This window comes from Tinamus guttatus, unplaced genomic scaffold (genome assembly GCF_059628265.1).
Source record: "Tinamus guttatus ecotype Peru unplaced genomic scaffold, ASM5962826v1 Tinamus_guttatus_pri_ptg000044l, whole genome shotgun sequence".
NCBI lineage: Eukaryota > Metazoa > Chordata > Aves > Tinamiformes > Tinamidae > Tinamus > Tinamus guttatus.
In genome coordinates, this window is record NW_028288578.1 from 3,251,818 (window position 1) to 3,266,288 (window position 14,471).

The 14,471-nt window shown below is 37.3% G+C and overlaps 1 protein-coding gene across 1 annotated transcript; it reads left to right on the plus strand.

The window, feature by feature from the left end:
* The first annotated feature begins 1,095 nt into the window (after positions 1-1,095).
* Positions 1,096-9,531, plus strand: GPX7 (glutathione peroxidase 7). The gene is made up of 3 exons (XM_010224998.2): positions 1,096-1,302; positions 7,284-7,545; positions 9,044-9,531. Exons 1-3 carry the CDS (start codon positions 1,096-1,098, stop codon positions 9,205-9,207), a joined length of 633 nt encoding a protein of 210 aa, XP_010223300.2. The 3' UTR covers positions 9,208-9,531.
* Positions 9,532-14,471: the final 4,940 nt, after the last annotated feature.

The following is a 14,471-nucleotide window of genomic DNA, read 5'->3' on the forward strand; positions in this document are numbered from 1 at the left end:
GAATGTCACACATGCTTAAATTACTTTACCAAATTTAATAATGACCTGAAAGATCTACCAAAACTCTATTTGGTAAATTAACAACAACAAGAAAACAAAAACAAACAACAGTGAGATTAACAAATGTAATTTGCTATCCAAAAGATAAACTTCTGGTGTGCTTTGTGTGTGGCAGTTCATTGTTTTCTGTAAATCATTACCTTTTATGTTTTCTTTACCAAGAAATAGCACAATAACAGGCACAGAGGACCATTTTTTTTCACTCCAAGAAGAAATCAATGACCATCAAACACTTCCTCACATTGCTTTATATATACAAATCCTCTTTCTTCCAACAGGCTTAGCAGCAAATGGCACAAACGGTTATTTTTTTTGCCAAGAACCCACAGCACTGATCCCCAGGCAGCTGTCTTGGCTCTGTATTTCTTCAAGCTTTGGTACCAAATTCAGTCCCAATTACTGCCTCTTTCTCCCTTACGGGCTCCATTCGAGATCCATGTGGCCCAGCCAGACACTTGTCTCGAGCTCAGTGCTCACACAGGGGATGTTCCTTACAGCCTAAGAGCTCCTTTTTGTGTGATGCTGTTTATAACCCTCAGTTTTTGTTCGCCGTATGCTCTGACTCTTGTGCAGAGCACCTGAATCGGTAACCACTAGCAACCAAGCCACCGGTATCCTTTGACATTACATCACACTTACCATATGCTATAGTTAGTATATTAAAAATACCTACTTGCAATTTGGTTAAAATCACAATAACTCTATGCCATATTTTCCCAGGACATGGTCAAAGCAGCTCTCTAGGTCCAGCATCCCCCATACACTACTGCTGCTCTTGAGCTGAAAGAACAAGACCTTCAATTCCTGCGTTGTATCCGTAAATGACCTTTTCTAGTACACTGCTACAGTGAAATACGCCACTGGAGAGATTTTGAATCCTTTGGAAACACATTCTCCTGGGGCCTTGCACGAACACAGGATTTAATAATCTTTGCAAAACACAGACTGTTGCAAAAGGGTCCGTTTGCAGCAGTCCTTTCTTTCCGGCAGCGCTTGACTATTGTGGCAAGTGTCTGTGCAGCGCTGTCTTGCAGCATGCTAGATCCTGAGGGCAGTGTGGAGCACAAGGCTTCCTCTTCCTTCCCCAAAGTTTTCCTCATCCCTCTAGCCATGCTCCTCACAATAGCAGCACTCCTGCTTTTAGCCTTTTCTGCTACTCTGCAGAGAGAGACTGATTTTTACACTTTCAAAGTTGTAAACATCAGGGGCAAGCTAGTCTCTCTGGAGAAATACAGGGGCTCGGTAAGTGTGCACGGAGATGGGCAGCTCTCACACTGATCTCACTAATCGGCCAGTCCTTGCATGTCTGCAAAAAGCAAGCGGGGGGCGGAGAGATTGTACATTAACGTGATGCATGCATGCAGATAGATTTGTTTTTACGACTTTTTTAACTGATCTGGAGCGTTGCCTGTGTGCTTCCTTTAATACCATTCCACAGATCCTTGTACTCTTTAAATAAAACATTTGCAGACTAACCTCTCTGTGTCTCTTCCTTGCGCGGCTGCTCCTTGTATACGTGGCAAGCAGGGAATGTCTGCTTTCCACTCAGCCGCATGAATTGCAGTTGATTGTGGCTGTTAAACAGGAAATTTGTACCTTTGCACAACTTGTTTTTGGAACTTACTTATTTCCACTTTTTAACTGCATGATTTTTAGTAAATTCTTTTTACCTAAATCCCATTCCTTTTTGAAGTTCGGTTTCAAAAAAGATGGGATTTAGCCAGTAGCTAACGGATTTAAGAGATTTTATCATAATTAGTAAATAAATGAGAGAATTGGTAAGTGCTTTTTCAATATCAGTGTACAGTGAAATTGCAGAAACACCATGCTATTCCACTTAAGAGTCAAATTTAGCATGAGGAAGGACTATGTGAAAAAGGACAGATAGACACTGCATATGCTTTTTTACCTTTTAAATTCTACTTACATATTAAATTAGGGAATGGTAGATGTCACTTTCAGTTTGAGAACAATTGTCTTCAATGTAAGTTGATTTTTAATCATTTTGACCAGATTTAATCAATCTGAGGCAAATGGTTAGTACCTGGGGGAGAATGAAGGCAGATTAGCACAGGCAGGAATGCACAGTATCTGTAGCTCTTGTAGCCAGATTCACAAATTACAAAGGCTAAAATCAAAGCATAACTGCCACCACCTCCATCCTCAATGCTCAAGTGACACATCTAATGTGCTACAGCCAGGTCAGGCCAGCAGCTTCCCAAAAAGGAAGGCCCCACTCCTCACTTTCACCGTTACTCTCCGCTCTGTGCTTCCTTCTTTCTTTTTAATCCCCCTTTGGGTACTTCACTGAGGTGACAGCACTCACGAATCCAAAGTGGTGCGTGATTAAAACATTTGCAGGAAGAAACTGAAGGCCCACAGGAAATGTACATTTTTCCGAGCTTCGCAGAGAGGGACAGTGGTGAGTCTGGACCAAATGAGAGGCCTAGATCTCACCTGGGACATGTCCTCCTCTGCCACTGTTCACAGCGCAGCCAGAGAACAGAGCAGAGGGGAATTGATCCAGTGCACACTCAGATATCTATTTTTGAGAAATGATGAAAACTATTTAATATTAAGCAATATTTACTTTTTTTTAGGAGTTCTTTCCAAAGGCTCTGTCAATAAATCCTCTTGCTGAGGCATGCTTTGCAGGTCATCTGCAAATCTTTCTAAATAAGCAAACACCACCTGTAGCTTCTCTAACTCAGGGCCAGAATCGGCATGGCAAGGACTAAAGGGGGAACTCAGAATTCCCTTACGGAATTCCTTCCATCTGTCCTGGCAGAGATGGGGGTGATCCATCTGTAAACAGACAAAGGGACTTTTTCCAAGACCACAGGTAGTTTGTGGGAAGCACGGGAATTTTTTATTCCAAAAAATGATGACCAGCTTCTGTCCAAGCTGTTCAACCAAAAGATTGCATTGAGAGCCCAGCTATGCTCAGTTCAACTACTTTTTGAGAATGCATATGCATTATTTAAAATTAGATTATACCAATAAAATGACTCTTTAAGTCATTATGTGGTTAGAGTTCATTATCAAGGTAGAGACAGATCAGTAAAATACCCATTTACTTCTTAAAATAAACCCACCTATTTGAAGTTAGATAACCAATGTCAAGGTGTAAATCTACCATAATATTTTTAGGTAATTAAAGCAAATAGCAGTGCATGTGTGCTGCTGATGTTTTAAAGAGAGTGACTCACTAGTCAACACCTGGAACAATAGTCTGCTAATTGCTAAACCAGATTTTAACAGCCTTAAGCTTTCTGGCAGATTCAGAGAAAACATTTTCTTAAACTCATTCATTCAGCTAATTACACAATTAAATATGCAATAATTAATGCAATCTGTAGTCAAGAAACTACCTGGAAATTGAAGAAGTCAACAACTTTCCACCGTATAGAAAAAAATAAAGTCTGCTAATTCTAAAAACACAAGAGCCAAGCTCGGTAGAATCACTGCAATTCACTGCCTGCAGAATTTTTCTTCAATAACGCATGATTAACATAGAATGTTTTATATTCAGATCACTCAGATTACTGTACTAAAAATTAGGCAAATTATTTCAATTTCCATTCAAGTGCAACTTGATGCAAATCACAAGTACTATAAAGTAAGAAATGTACTATTTACAACTCTGAAATAGTAAAAATGAGAAAATTAAGGATCTGATTTTGGGGTTTTTTTTTGGCTGAAAAGAAATATGCACAGATATAATGTATCCTCCAATAAGAAATTAAAAATAGGTGAGGGAGAGCTCTGTTTTTTATAAGGACATTAGAAATATTGCCAGAATGTTACAAATTTGGCATGCATTCAACAAAACGAGGTATACTGAATCTGTCTAAAAACAGAGAAAGGAAGGACTATTATAATGGACAAAAAAAAAAGCGCCACAAGTGAAACAGCTCAGAAAACCATCTGGTTTATTCTGTCCCAAGAGAAGACCATGCTCCCACACTTTATCTAGGCTACCCCACTGATATTGATGCATCTACATTAAATATCAAGGGTGGTGATGTGACAGAGAAAAATCAGGAGGCAAATAAGATGAGGTTTATCAGAACAGCTATCTATATCAAGAAAGATTGTATTTTGTTTTATGGTCTCTATAGGATGTGCTCTAAGAAGCAGAATTCTTACCAAAAATAGTATCTGTTTGAAAGTCAGTACTCCGAAGCTTCAGTTGCTCCCTGCTGTGTTTATACCTGTCCAGATATAACAGTACATACTTAACCTACCTACCTACCACAGAGCTAAGTACAGTGGGCTGAGGCTTAATGAAGCAGCATTGGCACAGAGCTTTGGAAACCTTGTACCAAAGGTACTATAATAAGTCTTATTTTAATGCTGGAAGTAATTCTAGGCCTTTTGTATCACGAGTCTCTACAATTCAAGAATGTAATATTACTGAATGTGGATAAACACAGAGTAGAGATACTTAATTACTGTGCTACTCGTACTGGTATATTTTTTTCAATGAAGGCAAGAGTTCTCTCAGTAATCTGACCCTCTGGATGGTCCTCCCATCAGTTCTATGGAGCCATTTAAAATCTCCAAGTCTAAAAACATAAGTACCTACCGTCTGTGCCAAAAGGTCCATGAAGCATTACTTGAGCCTGATAAATTCATAAAACTCCCCAGGGATCTTCTCCTCAGGGAAAGCTAAACTTTACCCTATGCAAAGATGAAACAAATCAATGCAATGTAAAAATGACTTCTCTATTAGAATGCTTTATTTTTCCCCTAAGAAAAGGGAAGGAGACCATAGCATTAAACAAAGGCTAAAACACAGCTAAGCTTTAACAAAACCATTTTTGGAATGATCCTGGATGAGCTGTTTGCACTGCACACTAGGTGGTGTGCTTGACTTGTACTCTCAGAGCTAAGGTGAGACAGAAGTCAGTCAAGTGGAGTACTGAGTCTAATTTAAACCATTAATCATTTAAAACAGTCAAGTACAGCCTCTTTATGAGAACTAAAAGAATGGCTTTTGTTTATAAAAGATGAAATATAAACAACAAAAATATAAATCACTTTCATCATTTGTGATACTCTACAGAAACACTTAAGGATGACTAAAAGATTTTTAAACATTAACTTTAAACATTCCTTATGAAATACTAATAAACTCTGAAAAATATTTATGATGCTTGAGCAGAGGGGTTGGACTAGATGATCTCTAGAGGCCCCTTCCAACCTTAACCATTCTGTGATTCTGTGATATGTTATTTCTGCTTTTAGGATGTCTTCAATATTAAGTTATGAAATTCAGTAATAAAATTCTTTTATATATAAAAATAAAGGAGAGAAGCATCATGCATCTGCCTTTCAAAAAAAAGGTGTGCGTAGTTTCCTTTAGGAGACTGTTTGGAAGTCTGCACCATTTGCAACGTGAGCTCTCATACCTTTCATCGCCATTTGGAGAAATAATTGGTGTTAAACAGATGTTAAAAAGTAGCCACCTCTTGAGAAAATTCTTTCAAGCCCTGCTCAATTCAAAATCAAGTAAAATCAGCTTCATTGATTTCATTTGCAGCTCATGTTTATGATAATTACTTTTATCTGTTATAATATGAACATAGTACCTCCACAACCTTATTTCCCACAAGCCTCTAATTCTTGAATTAAGTACTCTGTTTGGGATAAAGTAGCGGTAGTTGTGAATCCACTAAGGTATATGAACACTTCTGCATCATGAGAATGCTTAGCCTTAAACTATATTTAAAAAACAGTCAAGAATTTTAGCAAAAAGAACATGTTTCTTCAACTCTCAGTTCTTCAACTGTAATAAAGATATTACAGTTATCTTTAACCATTCTGTACTACAGTTGTCACTAAAACTTGGAAAACACAGATTATCCGAAGACAACAAAACTAGCAATGGTTATTTTTGTGTCTAGCATATAAGTTTTACTTGAAATGATGACAGTCTGAAACAGGAGTTACTTACTATCTCTTGTCTGAAAAAAATTCTAATTATAAGACAAATCTTTGGATGTTTTAGGAGATTGGCTTAAAATTTCACATAGAGCTTGTAAATATAGGCTGAATAAATGTGATGCTTTGGAAGTTAGCTAGATGGCTCTATATCATATTTCATGTGCAGGTGTACAGGGGTTCCTTAGATTATATTCTGTTGACACAATATACCACAAAGAAGATTCCATCAACTTCTGCCTTTATAAAATTACCTGTTTTCTAGGGAAAACAAATAGTGCTGCTCAGAAACCACTTTAAACATAGCCACATACCTATATAACATACGAAATATACAAAGTAAATGTTAACATTTAACATAAGAAATGACAAGCACCAGCATCCCCTTACCTTTCTTTTTATTTCTTCCTACTCTTTAGAGAGTTCATTCTGTTGTCCCACACTATACCCAGACTATGAACTTTTATATGGCAATAAATTACTGTTCTCTGGCCTTGAAAATACTACTCATATGTAGTCACTTATTTTTGATATGTTATCATTTATTATTATGTATTCTATTCAGGTTTCCTACATAATTCTGTATTTTGTATAAAAACATACACATAGGAATATAGAAAATCAGTAATATCAGAATCCGGAATGTAAACTGAGTAAGGTCAGTCGTCACAAACACATGAGTACAAGACCTAGAGGCAGGATTATTTCCTTTTCTTGCCATGCAGTTTCTTGCTGTTTGACTAATGTGTCCACTCTAGAAATGGGGTGAAGTTTTACAGTCTCTACTGCACACAGACATAAAATCCTGTAATTGCTTTCAGATTTAGGCAACCACACAGGCAATGATAAATGCACCAGGCAGGTCTGTATCAGTGCTAAATTCTGTAAGAAAGAACATGCTGAAGAACAGATAACAGCAACCAGAAATACATTAATTTCCAAGGCTGTGATAAACTACTCCATATACCTCAACTATATGGTCATTTCTTAAATATCCTTACAGAATATCTAAAAGGCAGAGCAGAAGAAATTCCAGTTTCTCTGTAACCTGAGAATTAAAATTGCTAAGGTATTTAGTGAGTATTATATTCATGGTTGCCATATGGGAATACAATAAAAAAAATCTGCCTATAGCAAACAGAACCCTATACAGTTTCACATATGAGTGCTCGGTCACATTTCCCTAGAAATTCCTGTTCTTTGAGAATAATATTCAAGCCTATCTGCTGGAAAACTGTAATGTGGAGCATATTTTATAGGTCTCTCTTGTTTTATAGGTGTCTCTAGTTGTCAACGTTGCGAGCGAGTGCGGATATACTGATAGCCACTACAAGGCCTTGCAACAGTTACAGAGAGACCTCGGCCCGTATCATTTCAATGTGCTGGCGTTCCCATGCAATCAGTTTGGGCAGCAAGAACCAGACAGTAATAAAGAAATAGAGAGTTTTGCACGGAAGAATTATGGTGCCTCCTTTCCTATGTTCAGCAAAACTGCCGTCAGTGGTGCTGGTGCAATTCCTGCCTTCAAGTATTTAATCGGTGAGTAATCGGGGATACTCAGAGGTTGTTTCTCCAAGACAGAATTCCTCTGACACAAGATACTATGCAAGTAAAAAGAGTATTTACGGCTGTGCTCACAGAATCTTGGCACAGAAGTCACCTAGTTTCTGCACAAGGCAGGATTTCTGTCTCTCTTGAAATGTTTGCCTAACATTTTGAAAAGATTGTCAGTGATGAAGACCCCCAACAAACAGTGCCCACTAAAAACTTTTTAAATAAACACTTACATGGAATACAGGTCTAAAAATATCTGCCTGTATGCATTAAAAAAAAAAAAGTTATTCTTTTTTGTGCTTTGCAATCTTTCCTCCTGTGTGTTCCTCCTTTGATGCAACCACTACAGGCCAAATTTATAAGATTCCTCTCAATAGCCATAGGGTAAGCGGAAGCGTAGCTTAAGCAGGAAGTGCCTACATAATTTACTTGAACAGTCAAAAAGTGAAAGGAGGCAGAAAGAGATGACTTTGAATCCTCCTTCCCTCATTCCTTGCTAAGCATTGCAATAGCCATACCATACAGTTCATCCGCTTCTAATCTGCATGAGGGCTCGCAGAGACTGACACCCACAGTAGTAGATGCTACTATTATTTTTGGCTAACCCAAGCACTCCTGCCACTGTCTATCGTGGGTCCTTGACGTGCCCTCCTATGTCTACTTTGCTCAGTGGTCTTGCTACTGCTGGCAGGTCACATGAAAATTGCAAACCTTGTGTTCCCCTCTCAGTCCACGTGCAAAGTGAGGCTGCTGGATGCAGTGCACATTGACAACATTGTCAGTGGTGAATGTCTAGCTGTATCTTTGGCAATATCTCTGATTCCATAGGAAATTTTGTCCAGTATAGGATCAATGGAAAAAGATGCTATTTTGTAGGGTCTGTACTTGTATCATTAGCAGGATGAAACTCTTGGTCAGATTGAAGATGCTTTCCTGAAAATGTTGCTAGTAGAATGGTAAAGGATGAGAGTACAGCTGAGGTGAAATTAATATGCAGAGTGAAAACAGTAGCAGATAATTCCTCATGGATCAATTTATATTGCTATTTCTTGCATAGCTTTTCTTGAAACATTACTCTGAAGCATGTGATACTGGGTACTTTTGGAGACAAAATCCTGGTAAGCAAACTATTGATCAGTTCTGGTACAGCTATTTTTTTTACCCCATATTCCATTTTTCTCTAAGTGTAGAACTATTTCATACTATATATATAGTACACATATATGCATATACACACACCTAGTATAGTAGTTCCTCCTGTCTGCCTGTGACAAGTTCGACTGTTTTTCACTAGTCTCCAGGGGACTCCTGTCTAGCTAAATCTACATGTCTGTCAGAAAATTCATCTTAATATTAATTCTGAGTGCTCTCTTGATTTATATTCATTCCTCCTCTCAGACAGTAATCATCAAATTGATATGAGCAAATGTCAGAAATTGGCTAGCATGGTTTTCTTTTCTAAGTTTGTTTTTTTCCCCCATAGATTCCACAGGAGAAGAACCAACCTGGAACTTCTGGAAATACCTGGTGGATCCTAATGGGAAAGTAGTAAAGGCCTGGGATTCTACAGTCTCTGTTGAAGAAATAAGACCTTATGTTACAGAACTTGTGAGGAAAATCATCCTGAAGAAGAAAGATGAATTGTGACTTTTGAAAATTCCAGGATGTCAATTACATCTTTATTGAGAATTAGGACTGTAATTGGTCTTTTCACATTCTAGAAGAGGGAATACGGGGAAGGGATATCAGGAGTAGTTGAATCTATTTTCACCATCTTAAGAACACAAGATAGTAAGTTTGAATGGTTAAAGAAAATTAAGTTATTCTCCAACTGAATTTAATTTAAGCTTTCTGGGAAAGAAGGCTCATCAGCAATAGTTTCTTTCTCAGTTCGAATTGTTGATAATACTACAGAAAGTCAGCGTATCTCTAGGATGAAAGCTGAGAATAATGATCAATTTCTTGAAGAGATTTCACTGCTACCTACACTTCTCATATTTTGAACATGAACTAAATTAAAAACTAAAAAAAAATTAAAGAATGTGATTGACAATGCATACATGACAGCAAAAAGTGAAATAGATACCTTGAAACTAGACAGACCAAACAGGTAGTTGTCTTTCCAGTTACTATGGCCAAACACAATTCATTTTCCCTGCCTGAGATGTAATTAGGAAAAGCATGAGGAAAACTTGTTTATAAAACTTAAATAAACATAAAGTCTCTGCAAAAATTCTCCAAAAACTATGAGAAGGATCCCTACATTCTCTTACTCAGTATGATACTTAGCATCATCTGATATCTGACATAATTTATCAGATGATATTTAAATAGCCATTTTTTTACTTTGTTAGGATCAGAGCCTACAGGAAATGGGCGTTTTGTAGGGCATTAAATGCCCATATTCCAAAATGGGCATTATTTGCCATATTTGCCTTAGAGAAATTACTCTTACAGTCTAATTTTTATGTTTTCAATTCATAGCATCATCTGATTTTGCTGCATGTAGAAACAAACATCAGAGAACCAATATTTCAACATCGTTTTTTCTCACATACTTAATGTTACGTTTTTATATTTGCTATAATAACCTGTGTTTAATGTTACATAAATATTATAATGTTTAATGTGACATTTTTCAAATACTTTCAAATGTTACATTTTTCAATGTAACTCCAATGTTACTCCAATGTCTGCTCAGACTTCAGACTCCAGGTCATACTAAAATAATGGCACAAACAAATAAAGCCTTGTGGTTTTTGGACACGAACCCCTTTGAAATCCTGTCACAAGAACTCTTTTCATCTCAACAAAAGCACAGTGTACAGGCCCCCAGCTCTTAACCCTAGGATGCTTTAAGAAGAATCTAGTCTTGTCTAGTTGCAGTATTATTGTCAAGCAAAAGCTTTTTTTTTGTGCTTTGTAATGCTTTTTAGAGTAGTACAAACAATATTTGTCCATATAGTTGTCAGGACCCAAGTACACTAATAAGTCTTAACTGCCCTGACCACAGTATGAATCTTTTCCCACTGACTGTTGTTATTACAGCTTGTCAGTGTCCATAAATGCTCCTGCTGAAACCAAAGGCAAACGTCACAGCAGGCAGGCAGTGCCTTGCAGAAATGTGGGGAAGAAGAGTACTGAAGAACTACAGGAAACGCAAGTGGAGGTTCTAGAGTAATTGATGGCTCCCGTGCTTTGAGCAGTTGCTCTCTCCTTAGGTCACTATTGGACCCTGTTCTGTGGAACAGTCTAAGGAAGTAGGAACTAGAGCTAATTTCGGATTTGCGGAAAGGCTTTCAAGGCCTTGCTTATTCTAGCAAGTAGAGCAAGCTGAATTTGCCAGACTGAAGCTGAGAGCAGGGGACGGGCAGGAGGGGAGAGGTATTCTAGGCAAGGGAGACAAATAAAAGGAAGAAGCAGTAGAAAAAATAAAAGCAAAGAGAGCAAGAATGAAGGGAGAAATGAGAAGGAAATGGATGGACAGATTGCAGCCCAAGACAGAAGAATCTTTGAGACAAATGGGTGATGGAAACGTTCAGGTTTTGTCGATACTAACGAGCATGTTCCACGTTACTCCCTTGGAGTATAACTTAACAGTGCAGGAAATTGCTGTTAATGGCAATGAATACATCTATATTTTCCTCCTCTGATGGAGAGGATGAAAGCATATGCTATACTCCATTCAGGAGTTTTGTTTATTCTTATACGAATCACTGTGTCTAAGACAACAGTCACAAAGCAAGGTCACAAAGAAAGCAGCATCAGGGCCAGCTGTCCTGTACTGGGGCAGAAGAGCCTAGCTATTAGGAAATGAGATCATTTATGAGCTTATAGATTGTTTATCTTTTTTTCTGTGCATTCATACTAACTCAGGCCCAGCATGTCATTAGCAGGTGCTGCTGGGCTGCAAATAGCCTCCTTAAAAAGTATTTCTTCATTTAATAACTGAAGCACTGATTAGCTAGACCATACTGTGCAAGTCAGTTTAGGCTCTATTTCAGCTTAGGGTATCTCCCTTCTTTTTGGATTTGCATAGGTTTTACCTTGCATGCTTTATAGATAGATTCTAGAAATCTAAACATCTATAAAGGCAATGATCAGTTGGAAATAGTTCATATTATATCAACAGGTATTGCTTGTTCTACGTAAAAAAGCATTATGAAGCGTAAAAAAAACGCTTCTGTTCGCCAGTAACATTGCACGTAGCATAAGCCTAGATTCTTCTTAAAGCTTCCTGGGGTTAAGAGCTGGGGACTTGAGCACTGTGTTTTTGTTTAGATAAAGAGTTCTTGTCAGTAAGATTTTCAAAGCCTTTTTTTTTTTGATGTTATTTTAAAGAACAATGATGCTGTAATTGTTAGTTTTATTATTTTACTATAGGATATACAGACCTTTTCAGACCTGAGTCTGAAGTTTCAGCAGATGTCTGAATGTTACGAATAGCTTAATTTTAGTGCTGGTGACTATTAGAGATGATGTTGTTCTTACCATTATGGCAACTTAAAATGAACTAAGGTAAAGGTTTTAAGTTTAAGCACATGGACACTCTCTCTGAGCTTAACAAAAACATTTCCATGGTTAAATTAAGTATGTGACATATTTTCAATCCCTTATTGCATTGGAATCATAGTTTGCAGAACAAATGTATTGGTCTTCTAAACATGTGAATGTTAACCATTTTTGGTTATAGATTAATTTGTACTTAGTCATGTGGTAAGTTCTTCATGAATACAGACTCTGAAAAATTGCAAACCAAATCGCGTTGCATTGTATTTGTCTGCCAAACTACAACAGGGGCATGCAGGGAGCAGAAATGACTTTTCAGGCTCATGCTTTCTGACACTCTTTGCCTCTGATAGAAATCTTCCCTAAGGAAAATCCTGCCAACTGTGAAACAGCACACTATATTTAGTATGAGACTATCTGCTTTGCAGCTTCTCTGCTTTACAGAGAAAATAGTACTGCAAGTTTACAGATGTGTGTTTTTGCATATTGAGAGCCATCAACTCCATCTTGTACATTTGCAACTTTGAGGGCGTAAACTCTTGATGTGTTTATTTAAAGGCAAGTTGATTTAAAGGCCAAAGGCGAGGCAAATGACACATGATAATATGCAATCATATGCCCCCTACAGCAGACTGGAGGGAAAAGAAACGACTTATGAGCCTGACTGCACTTTAAAATCAGACAGGACACTTCTAGACTCCCAGATCTCTTTTTTCTCATAAAGAGTGTGAAATCAGACTTACATATATCCAAAACTCCACTCTGAAGTAGAATATGCTCTGTTGAAATAGTAACAAGCAGCAGAGAGGGGCGTTGAAAATTGCTTTTATTTTCTGATTTGGTTCCAGCAGCGGTAACTTCATTTTTGCACGACAGCATAATCATCAATGGGTGGTTTTGACTTGGCACTAAAAAAAAAATTCTGGCCCTGCTCTTGTTCAGCAAAACTCAAGAAACTAAACCTCACTTTAGCCCCGACTTTCGCTAAAAAAAAAAAAAAATCCACTGTTGGGCCAAAATTTACTTGGCTATGATCAGTGCAGAACAATTTCTCCTGAGTCTGTCCTTATATACACCTTAAATTCTGCACCAGACACAGGAGCTCCATAAATGCTATTGATGAGAACATCAGTGAACAAAAATAACCCAAGTTTATTGTGCATCCCGAATCTTACAGTAAATGCTTTTCTCTATTTACTTCATATTCTTTAAAATGTTATTTCTAAGTACTTCTTACTTCTAATTTGTAAATTAATTAATGCATAAAATACTGTTTTACATGGAGGCGAGTGCTCCTAAAGTACAATATAATACGAGCAGAAGTTATAAATGAAGAAATCCATGAGGTTGGGTACTATCCTTGGATGAAATGTATTGATGTAATGGAAGAGTCAGGTGCCAAGCAACTACAGATTTGGCCTTTCCTGTGTATTACATCACTGACAGCCAATTATAAACTCACTTTTCATGAAGCTCTCTATCTCCTTGAATTGCAGAAATGCAGGAAATCAACTGTTCTCAGGAAATCATCAGCATCTTGAGCCAAAATTGGAGAATAATGACACAAAAGCTTTTTGGAAAAAAAAAAAAAAACAGCGAATCAGATAGCATCTTACTATCAACAGAACCTGGCAATCCATCCTAATTCATATACTTTAGTAACTTACAAAATAGTTCGAAAAAAACATATTTATAAAAATTTTCTAATTAGTTATTGGTCCCTTTTATTGTTTGTACTAGTATCTGTACTGAAAAAGACAACCTCTCTGGGACCAGATGGTGACTCGAAAAAAAGTGACTTCATGGTGAGTGATGGACTTTTTATCACTCTCCTAAATAAAAATCTGTCCTTGATTTATGAGCTGAATAACTTTCTAAATAGAGCAGACTGGCAGCATTAAAACACCAGCTATTTCCAACAAAGTAATGAATGTTCAGCATCCTCCAAACTGACAGTTCAGGTTCTCTTTTGGCACGGGTTTACCACAGCTAATAACAACCTCTATGCTTGTTATTTCTTTTTCTTTTATATTCTCACGTGGAAGATGAATACTTTAAAAGTTATTATAATAATTGGTACAAGATTTAAGTACAACAATAGAATGTTTCTGCATTATTTTGAAAGAAAGCCTACAAAACTCTTTAACACTGGGAGGGATATATTCAATATTGCTGATGGATTCTCATTCACATCCTGCCCAAGAACCTGGAGTATTTCCAGAGGTAAAGGTTACTTTTGCACTGTAGCAAGGCTTTTAGAACTCCTACACTTGAGAAATATTGTGGAAACCCTTAAAGGTTAGGGGCAGTACTATTTAAGTTTGGCCTTTAGTAGATTTCTGGCTTTAATTGTTTTTACAGCCACAATTCTTGGCATTTGTATGCCTTTTTTTAAAAAAAAA